Source organism: Sceloporus occidentalis, unplaced genomic scaffold (genome assembly GCF_023333645.1).
Source record: "Sceloporus occidentalis isolate IW3139 unplaced genomic scaffold, rSceOcc1.0.p SCAF_8, whole genome shotgun sequence".
NCBI classification, from domain to species: Eukaryota; Metazoa; Chordata; class Lepidosauria; order Squamata; family Phrynosomatidae; genus Sceloporus; species Sceloporus occidentalis.
Genome location: NW_028316988.1, coordinates 19,530,582 through 19,545,080, shown reverse-complemented (window position 1 = coordinate 19,545,080; position 14,499 = coordinate 19,530,582). Strand labels below are relative to the sequence as shown.

General features: G+C 43.6%; 1 protein-coding gene across 1 annotated transcript in view; it reads right to left on the bottom strand.

Moving 5' to 3' along the window:
• The window catches only part of NOTCH1 (notch receptor 1), a 93,156-nt gene that overhangs the window by 33,070 nt on the left and 45,587 nt on the right, over positions 1-14,499 (bottom strand). The window contains exons 5-10 of the mRNA XM_089535116.1: positions 8,823-8,945; positions 8,136-8,369; positions 7,442-7,597; positions 6,438-6,623; positions 4,565-4,678; positions 272-385 (exon numbers count right to left, since the gene is read on the bottom strand). Of these exons, the coding sequence (XP_089391242.1) occupies positions 272-385; positions 4,565-4,678; positions 6,438-6,623; positions 7,442-7,597; positions 8,136-8,369; positions 8,823-8,945 (927 nt within the window). The remainder of the gene's footprint in view (positions 1-271; positions 386-4,564; positions 4,679-6,437; positions 6,624-7,441; positions 7,598-8,135; positions 8,370-8,822; positions 8,946-14,499) is intronic.

The following is a 14,499-nucleotide window of genomic DNA, read 5'->3' as shown; positions in this document are numbered from 1 at the left end:
ACAAGGCAGAGCAATACTCCGGTTCTGTTTGAGTGGCAAGGAAGGCACAGCAGCATGGCTGCTGAAGTCACCATGGCAGAAATGGCCCCACATTTTTACCAGTGGAACACTCAACCTCCCCAAGATAGGACATCCCTCTCCTGCCCTAGCAGGAGATCACTTGACACATTGGCCATATAAGCTCAAGATCTTGCTCCATTATGGGGTAAAAAAAACCCTTCTTTAGTCATCAGAGAGACAATACACTTCCTCCAAAAAGACTCCCGATTACCTTCAGTGCATTCACACATGTAGGCGTTGGGGCCATCAATGCATTTGGCTCCATTCTTGCATGGTGTGCTGGCGCATTCATCAATGTCATACTGGCACAAGTGACCGTTAAAGCCTGCAAGGGAACAAAGGCGGGTGCGGGGAGGAGAAGAGATTTTGGCTCAAGGACTCTCAGGCTCTGGCCACTGGCCCAGAATGGCCCCCCTCCTCTCAGCACTAAGGCCTGTCCAGTGACTATGAGCTCCCTTCCCGTTTCTGCCAAATACCAACAACCACTCCAGATATGAAACCAGGAGCGTAAAGGGCTGCTCAACTCATTCATCACCTAGAGCAAGTATGATAACTCCTCCGAGTTAGACCTTAGGAAAAGATAATCTTTGGGTAAGTCCAATCAGTATGCTGGAGAATTCTGGAAATTGTAGTCCCCCCAAAAGTTAACAGCATGCCAAAGGAGCTTGTAGCACTTTCTTTCAGTTAGTCTCAAAGTTGCTGCAAGATCCTTTGGCATACTGATTTTTCAGACTAGCATGGCTGTGTCTTTGAATTCTACCACCCAAACTGGAAATAAAAGCTTTGTAAGAGCTGGGTTATTTTTCCTCCTCCATTTAAGCCAAAAGTGACTAACACAAGTAAACTGTAGGCAGCCAAGAAGTAGGGAAATATTGTGTCTGACAACATACATAGTGGGAGGAGAGATGACAATAAAACCAAGCAAGCCTCTCATGTCTTTTCTGTGAAATATTATTACACAGACCATTTCCAAGTTGTCACTGTAAACTTCCTAACTTCTCTCCTACAAAACGTCTCGGCAAAAGGATAAAATGCCAGCTTGGGATGGATGATTAAGTGCGTAATTCTATAAATGGATTAACTTTTTTTGCTGTCCACTCCTTGATAAGTTCTGTAATGTATTTCTTGGTCTGCATTGCTTGGGAAGGGCAATAGCTATTATGATTCCCCTGCCCTCAAAAATATATGGAAAATAGGACAACCACCCCATCCCTCTCCCAGCCATGCCTCAAAAACAAAACTTCCCACAAATGTAAAATACAAACTAACTAGGCACACTATGTGTCTCCTCAATCCCCCCCCCCCCCAGCTCCCCAGACTTCTCTGGAAGTCTTTTGTAGAGACTTTAAAAAGCATGCCATAGATCCATGTTGCACAGCCTCCTTTTCAGTTGCTCTACTTGGCTCATTGCCTGGTATGGAAGTGATGGCCAACTGTGCCTCTTCGCTTCCACCCGCCTTCCCTTACTTATTATACATTTGGTAGCTTAGCTCTGGGAAGCATGTCACGGTGCAGCACAATACCTCTACTCTAGTCCATTTGCTTGCACACACACTCACCAATTTATCCTTGGCTCCCTTCACTTGTCCTTGTATCAGGATGTACAAAGAAGTTGAAAAATATAGGATCCTGCCCCAACACACACACAATGTGTCCATACCACACAATTACAGCACATTAATCCCACCTTGACTATCATAGCTCCAGCCTATGGAATCCAGCTTTATGAGAGAGTTCTCTGCAAGAGCTGCTTGGTTTACTCTCCTGAACTGCAGTTCCCAAATTACCCTTATTTCATCCTCAGTCTCTCTTCTCAAGATACCTTGGGAGTTATAGTTCAGCAAGCTAAAGCTCTTCAGCACAGAATTCTGTCCTGTACCAAACAATGAATCCCAGGATTTTATTGAATAGCGCAATGAAAGTTAAAATAGTATCAAATTGCTCTACTAGCACAGTGCAAATATATGTGATTTAGTTTTCCATGAAGTACCTTGTGATCTCTACGTAAAGAGATCTTGTAGCACCTTTGAGATTAACTGAAAGAAATTAGCAGCGCAAGCCTTCTTAGACTTCAGTCTACTTCTTCAGGTGCATTTGGAAGTTTGCATTTGCAAATGCATCTGAGGAAGTGGACTGAAGTTTCTGAAAGCTCATGCTGCCAACTTCTTTATCAGTTAGTTTCAAAGGCGCTACAGGATCTCTTCACATTCCGATTTTACAGACTAACATGGCTATATCTTTGAATTCTACCGCACTGTGATCTGTAGTTTAGGAGAATAGACCAGAACCCACTTGGAGAGAATTATTAAGTCCTTCACTAAACCACAGATCCTAGGATACTGTAGGACAGATGCATGGCAAACACATTGGGATCAAACTGCTATAACTGTGCAATGATGATTACAGTTAGAACTTTTTCCAATGCAAATCTAAGGGTGGCGGGGTCCTAATCCCTTTTTTGCTGGCTACTGTGAGCTACAGAATACCATTCTACATTAATGCATGGATGTACTCTTCACATGGGGGGGAGGTACTGGACTCTATCCAACAAGTTTCTTCTTGGACCAAAGCAAGCCCTCCCCACTTTGTTCTCCATCACCATGGAGACAGATGCCTGGGGTTCTGAATGAGCCATAGTGACCCATGAGGGACCGGCTCTGAGAACATCTTATTTGCATCTCTAGCCTGGCTTCTCAACTTCCAGAGCGAGGGTTTGGGGTGGGGTGGGGGGGACGGACTATTTCACGGATTAGCCAGATTTCACCCATTCACTTGCCTTACCCCCATGGACTTCCAACACCTTATTTGAATATACCCAGCCTTCCTCTTGCCCCATCCCATGACGGTTCCCAAGCTGGGGGGCCCTTTTCAAGTTGCAAAGCTTGTTGTTGGAATTATTTAAATCGATCCTCTCTCTTTCTCTCTCTCATATTCAGATGAAGGGGAGGCAGAATTTGGCTTCAAGGTCTCTTAATGCCAGAAAAGAGGTGGGGTGGAAGGATCGTCTTGAGACATAGGGTATGCCTAAGAGAGATGGGGGGAAGTGGCCCTTTTTATCAGTAGAATAGAAACCTCGTATTCCAGGGGTGAGAAAAGTGTGGCCTGTGGAACTTAAAAAAACAAAAAACAACCACCCAAACGTTGTCCAAAGGCTCAAAGTGAAGAAGGACAAAAAAGAATCCCAAATGAATGCAGCAAGCAAGCAAAGTAACAAAACAACCTGGAAGTGAGAAATGTTTGGTTCCAGTTTTGTTTTCATCTGGGTTAGAATTGGTCCCTATGCCCTCGCCAGACACCTAGCCATGATCTACACCTTACCCTGCCTTTGCCAAAAACAACACAGAGCATCTGCCCCAGTGTGGGGGTGAGCTGGGTATAATATCCAAATATGTTGGCTTACAGCTGTATGCACCCCCAGCCAGCATCACTGATAATGGGAGTGATTCAAGCTGTAGCCCGACACATGAGAAGGATAACTATCTTGAAATGTCTAAATCTTGAAATATCTGACAGAATGTAATGTAGAAGACGGAGTGGGCTTGTTTTCTGCTGTTCCAGAGGCTTGAATACAAACCAGTGGATTCATATGACAAGAAAAAAGATCCCATCTACTAAACATTAAAAAGAACTTCTGGATGTAAGAGCTGTCTGACAGTGGGATGAATTGCCCAGAAACTGGTAGGCTTGCCTTCTTCAGAGGTATTTGAATCAGAGTTAGATGAGCATTTTTCAGGAGCACTTTAGGTGTGCATTCCTGCAAGGCAGGGAGTTGGACTAGAAGATCCATGTGGTCCTTTCAAACTCTTAAGACTCTATGATCCTATGACTTCTTGATGGACCCCATTATTGAAGAAGGCCTTCTTCTATGGCTCACATAAATTTGCTACAAGCTCACAACAAGTGGAGAAGCCTCAAAAAGACACCAATTGTCAGTGTTGCCACTGTTCCAGACAGTGTTAGGAATGGGATCTGGAGAAAAGATCTAACCTACAAGGGGATTCTGGCAGTTATAATCCAAAGAGTAACATTCCAAAGCTCTCTAGAACTCCCATCTAGAGCAGTGTCCTGTTTCTAGGAAAGGAAAGCTGGTGGCCAGGACAAAAATAATGGCCAACTCTGCTTTGTTGTTTTCTTGCAGCATGTGTTAACAAGAGATAGACTATCCCTGAACATGGAAGTTTCCTTTAGCCAGCATGGTCAGTAGCAATGGCAGCCCTTCCTCTAAAATTAAGACCCTCATATTTGAAATTTTAATCTCCCCCACCCTAAAGACACACACTCACAAATACACACAAACACACTTCTCCTCTAAGTTGCCAAAAGCAGAAGATATAATGCAAAGCACAGGTTATTTCCCTTGAGCTGCCTACTTCGACTAGGTTTAAATCCATCAGCCTAGCATAGCCTCTGGGTGGTGGATTAATTTCAGCTCTTTTTCTACTACAAAGACTTTGAGCTGAAGGCAAAATAATCAATTCCCCCTGCTTCCTCCTCCCATTAGTACCTATGGGGCACTCGCAAGCGAACTCGTTGATTTTGTCTATGCAGTTCCCGTTGTGGAGGCAGGGGCTGCTGGCACATTCGTCCGTGTTGATTTCACAGTAAACACCCTCATAGCCTGCATGGGAAATAAAAAAAGAAGGTAAGCCCCAGGTAGAGAGGTAGTGTGGTGTAGTAGTTTGAGCACTAGACTATGATTCTGGAGATCAGGGTTCAATTCCTTGTTTGGTCATGGAAGTGCACTGTGTGACCATGGCAGAGTCATACACTCTCAGCCCCAGAAAACCCTGTGATAGGTTCACTTTAGGGTCACTATAAGGTGGAAATGACTTGAAGGCACACAACAATAAAAACAACAATAATCTTTCCCTTCGTAGGAAAAATACAGCAACTTGCAGAAGCAGACTGTCTCTTGAAACCAGTTGCAAAATGGGACCCCACTTGTCTCGGTAGCCACTTCCTCTCATATAAGGAGGACATGATACTGGTTGTGGCTTAGCCCACACACAACCCATTCTGCAATATGAGAGAGAGCTGCAAAGAATGTTTCAGCCTGGCCTTATTTATTTTCCAACAGAAGTCCTCCCCACTGGGTTCTAACTAGTCCCCTTTCCACCAACATCACCATCCTGCTCTGCTCTGGCTTCCCAGTATTATTTTCCAATTTCAATTGAACCACTGGAAGCTACTAAGCACAGACAGTCTTCATTAGGATATTGTACTGGGGTGAGGAGAGCCAGTGTGGTGTAGTGGTTTGAGCATAGGACTATGACTCTGGAGATCAGGGTTCAATTCCCTGTTCGGCAATGGAAACCAGCTGGGTGACCTTGGGTGAGTCACACCCTCTCAGCCCCAGAAAACCATTGATAGGTTCATCTTAGGCTCACCATAAGTAAAAACTGACTTGAAGGCACACAACAGCAAATGGCAACAGACCTCCTTCATGTTCCACCTTTTAAGAGATATTCTGAATTTCTGCAAAAACTGGCATTCCTCCAAACAAGCCAATCCCTTTTCTTGTAGTTTCTTGGCAGCTCCAGTTTTGGCTTCATTTCTGAGTTCACTATTAAAGAAGGTGTTCAAACCCATTATCCATTCACAGGTAACCTGCATTTGCACAGATGCCTTCTGTTCCAACTTTCCTTCCTCCCCAGGCCATAAATTTAAGCTTCACCTCTTCGGCAACAGACAAGTGTCTGTTTGTGGCTTATGTTATCTCCACTTTTGCCCGAGTTCAAAACCCTTGAAGCAGAGTGTTTTGCCACATATTTATTTATTCTCATAGTCATTTTGACTTCTAGGCTTGGTCTGCTCTTTATTGTTATTGTTGTTTGCTTCCAAGTTGCTTCATGAGGTTTTCTTGGCATGATTTATTCAGATATGGTTTGCCACTGCCTTCCCTGAGGTTGTGAGAACAGAACTGGCACAAGGTCACCTGGAGTGGGGATACATGGCTGAGCAGGTATTTGAATCCTGGCTTCCTGGAATCCTAAAGCAACATTACACCATGCTGGATCTTACATGTCACCCCCAATCCAATGCTATGGGACAGAAGTGGGGAGCCTGTCCCTTCCAATCCTGAATTTCTTCAGACTATTAATTCTCTTTCCCCATGATACCACCATTTGATGATTTCCAACCTTTTGCATGGGATTTTTCCTCATTCTAAAGGGTTAAAAATGCCTCCCCTAAGCCTTAGTTATCAGCAGTAAGAGCTTTAAACTAAAATATGCTGATCTTTTTGGCTACACACCTTTTTGTCTTTGGCTCTCTCTGCTGCAGGAAAGGAGGCCCTCAAAAACTTTCCTGAAACGGAATCCAACCCTTGTGCAGAAAGTGGCTCCCCTCTTCCAATCTGCAACATTCTGCTGGCTTACCTGGCATGCAAATGCAATGGAAGACTCCAATCTGGTCTAAACAGGTGGCATCGTTCTGGCAAGGGTTAGAGGAGCACTCATTCACATCAATTTCACAGCGAGGACCGGAGTAGCCTTGCTGACACTGGCAATGGAATGACCCCTCTGTGTTGATGCACTTCCCAGCATGCTCACAAGGGTTGGCACCTAATGAATTAAACAGACAAAGGGGACAATTACATTCAATTGTTCTCATCACTATTAGACCCAGTTAGAAGCTTTAGTTGGGGGCAGATATGCCTAATTTATCAGTGGCTTTGCTTTCTTTTTAACAGAAAAGCAAAGGCGGGAGGCTACCAAAGAACAGATTTGGTAATGTATTGTTTTATTCTTTCACTTCCAGCCTTCCCACTAAAAATCAAAGGCTGCAAGAACCTTATCCAGCCAAAGTTTCAGACATCTTGCAAGGACAAAAAACCACCAAAAAACCCTGAGTGGGCACGCAGAAGAAATACGAGATGTATCACTCTCTCTCTCTCTATCCCTTTCCATGACTCCCTCGGTAGTTTCCTACAGCTGATTCTCAACAACAGCAGATTAATAGGAAGGAGGATGAAGGCAGGCTGGTCTAAACCCCCAAGTCATGGATCTCACAAACTCAAGGCCACCTGTCTATTCAGTGCCTAAGCTATGTTTGAAGACCCACTGCACTCCTGTTAATAAAAGGGTAATTAATGGCACCAAAACCAAAGCAGAAATGTGGGATTCTTTCTTTAAATAAGAACCTTTCCATCACTGGTTCTTTGTTTGTAAGTACTGTTGTCTATGGACAGCATCAGAAACTTCCTGTAAATTGCTGTCTGCCTGTTTCTTTCTATTTGCCTTCAACCTCTGTTCCTTACTCGGTTTTAGTTTCTATATGAGACAAACTCCTGATCAAGATATCAAATTTCCCAGTCCCTCTTCCTCCTCAATACAGCATCTATTCCTGGTTATTCCCTGGCTACTAAAGTTTGGTCACTTACCCAGTGCACATTCATCCATATCCTGGTTGCAAGCAGGTCCAGTGTAGCCTGTTGGGCAGGTGCAAATGGCTTTGCCAGTAACAGGGTTGGTGTCGCAGTTAGAGCCTTCATTGCAGGGGTTACTGATGCAAGCGTCACTAAGGTGGCAGAGCAAACCTGTTGGGAGATAAGACAATACTGCTTAGAGAGGACTCCTTAAAACAAATGCCCTTTTCTCTCTCAATATGTCACTTCTGTCAAATGTCTCAAGTCAGTTAGTCTGATTCCAAGGATCAACAGGAAAATGGGGCACCTACCTATGCTCTAGACTGTGGTCCCAATCCAGCCCTTTGGGATCCTTGGATGGCCACACCAATTTTCCCCAAACATCATCATTTAAGGTGTTCCTGGTTTTTCCATCTACCCCCCCCCCCCTTCAATTCTTAAAGGTCAAAATGGCTTTCCTAAAGGTTAGTTACTGGCAAGAAGAGCTTTAAGCTGAAATATGCTGGTCTTTTGGATTCCATCCCTTTGGTCCCAGACCAAGCCCAGTATGCGCACTCCCTAAGAACTGCTCTGAAACTAAATCTGGACAGTGGAGATGAACTGAAAGACATTCCCCCTCCTTGATCTTTATTAAACACAAGCTCCTCTGCTAGGCTGTACTCTTCTCCTTGACTAATATCTCCCTGCCACCCTTCCCTCCCGTTCACACCTGTCCGTCCATGTGGGCATTCGCAGTAGAAGGAGGCCACGCGGTCATGGCAGGTGGCTCCTGTGAAGCAGGCAGCGCTGGCACAGTCATCGATGTTTTCACTACAGTCCTCGCCGGTCCAGCCATTGACACAGACACAGTTGTAGCCGCCATGGGTGTTGTGGCAGGTGCCCCCATTTTGGCAAGCGTTGGGAATGAGTTGGCACTCATCCACATCCTCAGTGCAGTACTGGCCTAAGGAAAGGATGGAGGAGGGAGGAATAAAAAGAAATTTTGTCAAGATCCTGCTGCCCAATCAGAGTCTAAAATGCAGAGTCTAAAATGCATGCAGAGTCTAAAAGAGCTGTAGCTTTTTATGTTCTGTAGCTCCATCCTATGGGATCCTGGGATTTACAGTTTTACAAGGTCTTTAGTCTTTTCTACCAAAGTGTTCTGGTGCCTCATGAAATTACAAATCCCAGAATTCAGTCTGATGGAGCCATGGCACTTAAAGTGGTGTGAAACTGCATTATTTCTATGTGTAGATTTACCCCTGCTGTAAAGTGAGGAGAGCAGCATTTTGGAGATTCCTGAGGAGCAATTAGGTTTGTTCAGTCTTCAATTTAATTGCCCCCTTATCAGCCTCTAGGTCTAGCCTCACCACCAACCTTGCCACCTCTACCCAAAATCTTGGCATTTATGCATTACCTGTCCATTCAGGCAAGCACTGACAGTTGTAGGTGTTCACCCCATCAACACAGGTTCCTCCGTTCTTGCAGCCGTTTCCTGGGCAATCATCAATGTTTTTCTCACAATTCTGACCAGCAAAACCTTCCAGGTGGGAAGTGAGTGTGGCACAGACATGGAAGAAGGGAAAGAAAGGACATGCATTAAGCCATTTGTTGTCATCCCAATGATGGGAACAAAAATAGCAAGCCCAGGCCCACACAGCACGTATTGGTCTCAAAATAGAAGTGTCCAGTAATAATTTTCTATGCTCAGACCTGATGTGAGGAAAATATGTTTGCCCACAGTGAAGATCTGGCATGAAACTGGCTAGTTGTCCACTTTCTCCTTTGTTAAAAAAAATGCTTGTGCAAACTTTTTCCTAAGTTTGAAAGTGTTTGAATCCAAGCTGCTTCAGGGAGCAAGAAAGTGGTGCAAAAAGGGCCAGTTGAGAAGCATTAAATTCCCCAGTTCATTCCACAAATTCATCTGTGTATTCTGCATGTCTTGCTCTTTCTGAGCATTATTTATAGTGGTGAGGAATACACATTGCCAGAGATGAGGCTGTCCTGGATACTACAGCGAGAGAGAACTGCAAGACTGGGCTTGTGTTTGTGTGCTGTGCCAGTACTGAATGTCCTATTTTGTATAGATCCAGCCTTTCCAGAATTTTAACTGGTGGTTAAAAATAGAAAAGGATGTCATGGCCAATAGCTACAACTGACGAAAGAGCAGAGTTTAAAAAAACACACCTCTACTACTCCCTTTTCCACTTCAAGCAAGGAAGTAGCCTCTTCCTTGATGGTCTCTTTGTATATTATAAGACATTTTAAGTCCATCAAACCTTGGACTTAATCAGAGTCTTTTTCCTTTCTGAGGATGAATTAATTTTTATTGGCACCAGTACTAGCATTTGTTTTTTTTATTATTGTGGCAGATTTTGTATGCAAACGGTTCCAGGTGAAATCCCTGGCATTCCCAAGTAGGGCTAGGAAACATTAGAGATCCTCTGTGTATAGTCAGTGTATGCAATACAGAGCTAGATGGGCTATATCATGTACAGTGTGTATATGTGTATGTGCCTTCAAGTTGCCTATTGGTATGTTGCAACACCATAAATATCAAAGGGTTTTCTTAGGCAAGAAATACTCTGAAGTGGTTGGCTCTTGTCTTCCACTAAAGTATAGCCTACAGCACCTTAGTAGTCTCCCACTCAAGTACTAACCATACCTAACCCTGGTTAGCTTCCAAGTTCAGAAGAGATCTGATTCCTTTAAGGCATCTAGGCCATTCAAATCAGTACATACATACAAATTACTTGTGCTTTCTCATCCAAAATTCCAAAAACTAGAAAATGAAAGAAACCTAAGAAGGAGAAACCTTGCAAACCCTTAAATTTCCCAATTCATTTAGTTTGCTTTAAATGATTGCTCTGACTAACGGTTGCTCTGATCCTCTGTCTAGACTCATTTTCATTCCTCTACTAGATCCAGATGAGAACACAAAGGCATGCAAAACCTAAAGATAGTTGGTTGGCTCTTGCCTCGGAAACCCCTAATGAAATGCCACCCCAGCAAAGCATTCTGTCTCTCTCACTCTCCAGTTGTTGAAATGCTTTGAATACTGATGAAAAGTGCAGCAAATAATATCACCTGTCCCAGGGTTATTGCTCCTTCCTATTTTTTTTAAAGGAGTGGCAGGGAGATTCTGGGTGATGTAGAACAAAAATAAATGCAACTGTCCAAAGCTCTGTTGCTGTTTGTAAGGTATAGAGCACATCTTGAGTATGTCAAAGAACACAAAATGGAATACCATGCAAAGGTGGTACATGATAGTTTTGCAAATAGCACTGGTGACGATGTTTAGCCATCACAGCAGAGGAATAGCAAACCATCAGAAACCAGACTGCAGAAACCAAATTCAAGATTGTTTTTATTAGTTTTAAATAGTGTAAAACACATGCAGCCTGATATCTGATGGTTTGCTGTTCCTCTGCTGTGATGGCTAAACATCTTCACCAGCAATGTTTGCAAAGTTGCCATGTACCAGCTTTGCATAGTATTCCAACACAGGGCAGATATCACGACTGAATCTGCACCACTATGCAACAGCACACATGAATACACACACACACCACCTATCTGGAGTCTGCTTTCAGTACTGAGGCTCTGGTTTGCATCATAAAAATAGATGAAAGTCCTCTCCTGTACATGTTCAGATTCCCTTTCACTCACCACTGAGCAAATACACAAACATCAGAGGTAAAGGCTTCATATTGTAAGATGGGCTTCCAGAAGAGAGGGCACTTTGCCAGGTCAGCTTTCAGACTCTGCTTGACCACAGTCACTTTTCAAGAAATTAACCACAGCAAGCAGAGGGTATATATAAGCAGCTAGCTGCAGCTCAACTTGCAGGTGTTCATATCATTTCTGCTTAATTTTGCTTTCATTATGAACCCTTTTTTTACAAACCACATCAAGAAAAAAAAAACCTGTTAGGATATAAACATTTCTAACCAAGTGGCTGGTCTCCCTTCACCACCTATGAATCTTTTCATAGGTTCCATGCTCTTCACATCCTTAAGACTCCCACTAAGTCTTTGATCTGGAATACCTGTTTATACTTTCGAGAGAGGAGCTGTGCAACACTAACTTTGTATAAAACATGCACACAGAGGCATATGAAGCATATCCTAGAGCCAGGGCGGTTCCAACCCAAGAGGCTCAACATTTCAGTTCCCATCCGGCCGAGCCGGAAGTGGTACCAAAAAATGGAAGGAAGTCACTCTACAGAAAGGAAGGGGTGTGTGCAATGTAGACTCCACAAATTGCAATCATTTTTGATATTTCTGCACAAGGGCAGACACTGAAATGGTGTTGGGAAGCTGCATCATACTGAATCAGACCTTTTCAGTCCATTTATTTTTGTACACACCAGGGTGGGAATCATACAGATGTTGTTGATGGACTACAGCTCCCAGCTTTCCTCATCATTAGCTGTGCTGGCTAGAGCTCAAGGCAATCCAACAACACCGAGAGGGCTGTACCATTCCCACTTCGGTACACACTGGGGTGGGCAAAATGAGGCCCGTGGGCTGCAGGAATCACTTAGAGCCATTTTGTGGCTCCTAGTAGTTGTTTTGAATTGCTCTGATCCAACTGCAAAATGACCTGTCAGATTATTTTGCAGTTGGATCAGTATGCAAAGCAGTCGTAAGCAGTCTGGATCAGTATGCAAAGGGATATTGGAGCACCTTTGAGACATGAGATGCAAGTAGACTCTGATGACCTGCATCTGAGGAAGTGGACCAAGTGTATAAAAGCTTATGCTATAACTTCTTTCACATAGTTCTCAAAGGCGCTATACAAGATCCCTTACACACTGATCTTAGGTGATTAAAATTATATTTTATTTCAACTTTTGAAAAATAACTGTACGAAAGCCACTAAAGAACAGTGTCATGATGAAGAGGATACAGTCTTCTAGGTTGTCCCAGAGGGCCAAATTGAGAGCCCAGACATTTTGGTCCCAGGGTTTGCCAGCCGAGAGTATTCTGGCCCTGAAGTTTCTCCAAATTTGCCCCTGATCTGATCTGGGTTTTTGGCTCTTGCAGCCAATGATGGGCAGCTGCCTTCTCACACAGCCCTCATTCATCACCTGGCACCACTGCTGGGGTCAGAATGAGATACCCAGCCACATTATTGACACCAAGTTTCTTGTTCTGATATCAGAGCAACTTGCACCCACAGTGGCTATGCCAAGCAGTTCCCAGAAACCAGGACTGAAAAGGCATTCACCTCTGTTACTATGAAGAGAGAGGAAAAGCTGCAGCAAAAAGTGAGTTTTTAAAATGTGGGTTAAGGGGAAGAAGCCCTAAACTAGGTGTGGATGTTGTGAAGACAATCCAGACAGATTTGTGGGTTTGGCCCTGCATTATGTAAGGACAAAGCATTATGTAAGGACCAAGGGCTTATCTACAGGGTAAATTGCCCATGTAGATAAGCCCTTGGTGACTTACTGAAGACTTCAACAAGGCAGGACAGTAGCAAGCTCAGACCTTCTCCCCTTTCCCACTGAAAGAGGAAAAGAAACACTTGCTCCTTGCTCCTCTTCTCTTCCTCATCACTCTTTCCTTTTATGCCCTGTCTTTTTAAGATTACAAGTCTACAGACAATAGGGATGATCTCTGTCTGACTGTATGCATGCCATTCTGGAGACCTTTTTGGAGCAGGACAGAAAACGTTTGAGATAATAATAAATAAGGAAAGGTTTAGCAGGAGCTCATTTCATCCAGGACCCCCTACCAATTCCTTAACTTCTTTCTTTTCCCTCCTTCTCTGCTCCTGTGTTTTTTCTCTCCCAGTTGTCATTATTTGTCCTCAACTTGGGGTGAAAGCTATTTATTTACAAGTGAACAAGGAACAGCAGTAGAAGCAGCTTCCGCAAAGCCTGCCAATTTGACACACATCTGTGCACATCCAAAAGTAAAGCAACAGCTGTCTGACTTTAGTTTGCAAGTTTTCAACACCTCTCCCCCTTCTCTTTTGCTGCAGGAAGCAGCAACCAGGTGGAAGAAACCCTTCACAGAGGTTGAGCAAGGAAATGCAACTCATGTGCTCACAGCTTCTTGGAAACAAAAACTTCTAATGAGTGCAGATAGAATAGCTGATTAGAAATGCCAAATTGATGCAATTGCTCAGTAGAGGGGGAAAAGTGTCACAACAGCACTACTGGTGAGAAGGGAGCGTGCTGTCGCACAATCTAGACCCAAATGTGGAAGGATGATCGGACAGTGATAGTCTTATTTCTAGTCCTTGGGAGCATAGAGGAGAAAAGGAACAGCTGTTATCTGCTCCTCAAGCTTCACAGTGAAAAATCTGAACACAGTCTTTTGGCTGTTTCTGGTGGCCATCCCTCCCTGTTCCCTTCCTTTCTGTTCTTAATCATTTCTTTCTAGCCCTAGACTGGCAGTAAAATGCAAGTTGTTGGGTCTCCATCTATGATCAATAGGCTGGGCTCAGCCTGAAGAGCCTTGCATTGGATGTTTACAGTGAACAATCCTATCACAAGCAGCCTTCCCAGGACTTAGAATGGATAATAAGATGTGTAAACTGCTTATCTAAAACAGTTAAATATATTAGCCTTAAACTCCCCAGTGTTAACTCGGTTTCACTTGAGTCTCCTTCAATGCCAACAGAAGTATGAAGAGGCTCGGCCTTGAAGGTGAGCTGGGAAAAGTTATTTGTTTGGATTACAACTTCAGAAATTCCTAGCTCACTTGGCTACTAACACAATCTATTCCTTTGCTGTTGAAAATGGAGTAACAGACTTTCACAGTGATGTATCAATATGATACCAACCTTCTTTCAAATTAGAAAACTTCTTAACAAGTCAAAGGAAAGCAATGCTAGTTGGGAAGGTTTTGGGACGTTGTAGTCCCAAAAAGTAACTTTCCAAAGCTCTGAATCACCTAAGGGAAGTGGGCTTTATACTTTCCTGCAACTGCCAGGCCTCTTTGCACCCTAATATCTTCTAAGTATAATCACCAAGGAAGTCCCCCTTTTCCTCTGGCACTAAGCTCCTGTCTTTCACAGCATCAAAAAGTTCATCAAATACCTGGACTTTGGCACTATAAATCCTGGCTCCATTTAACCACTGT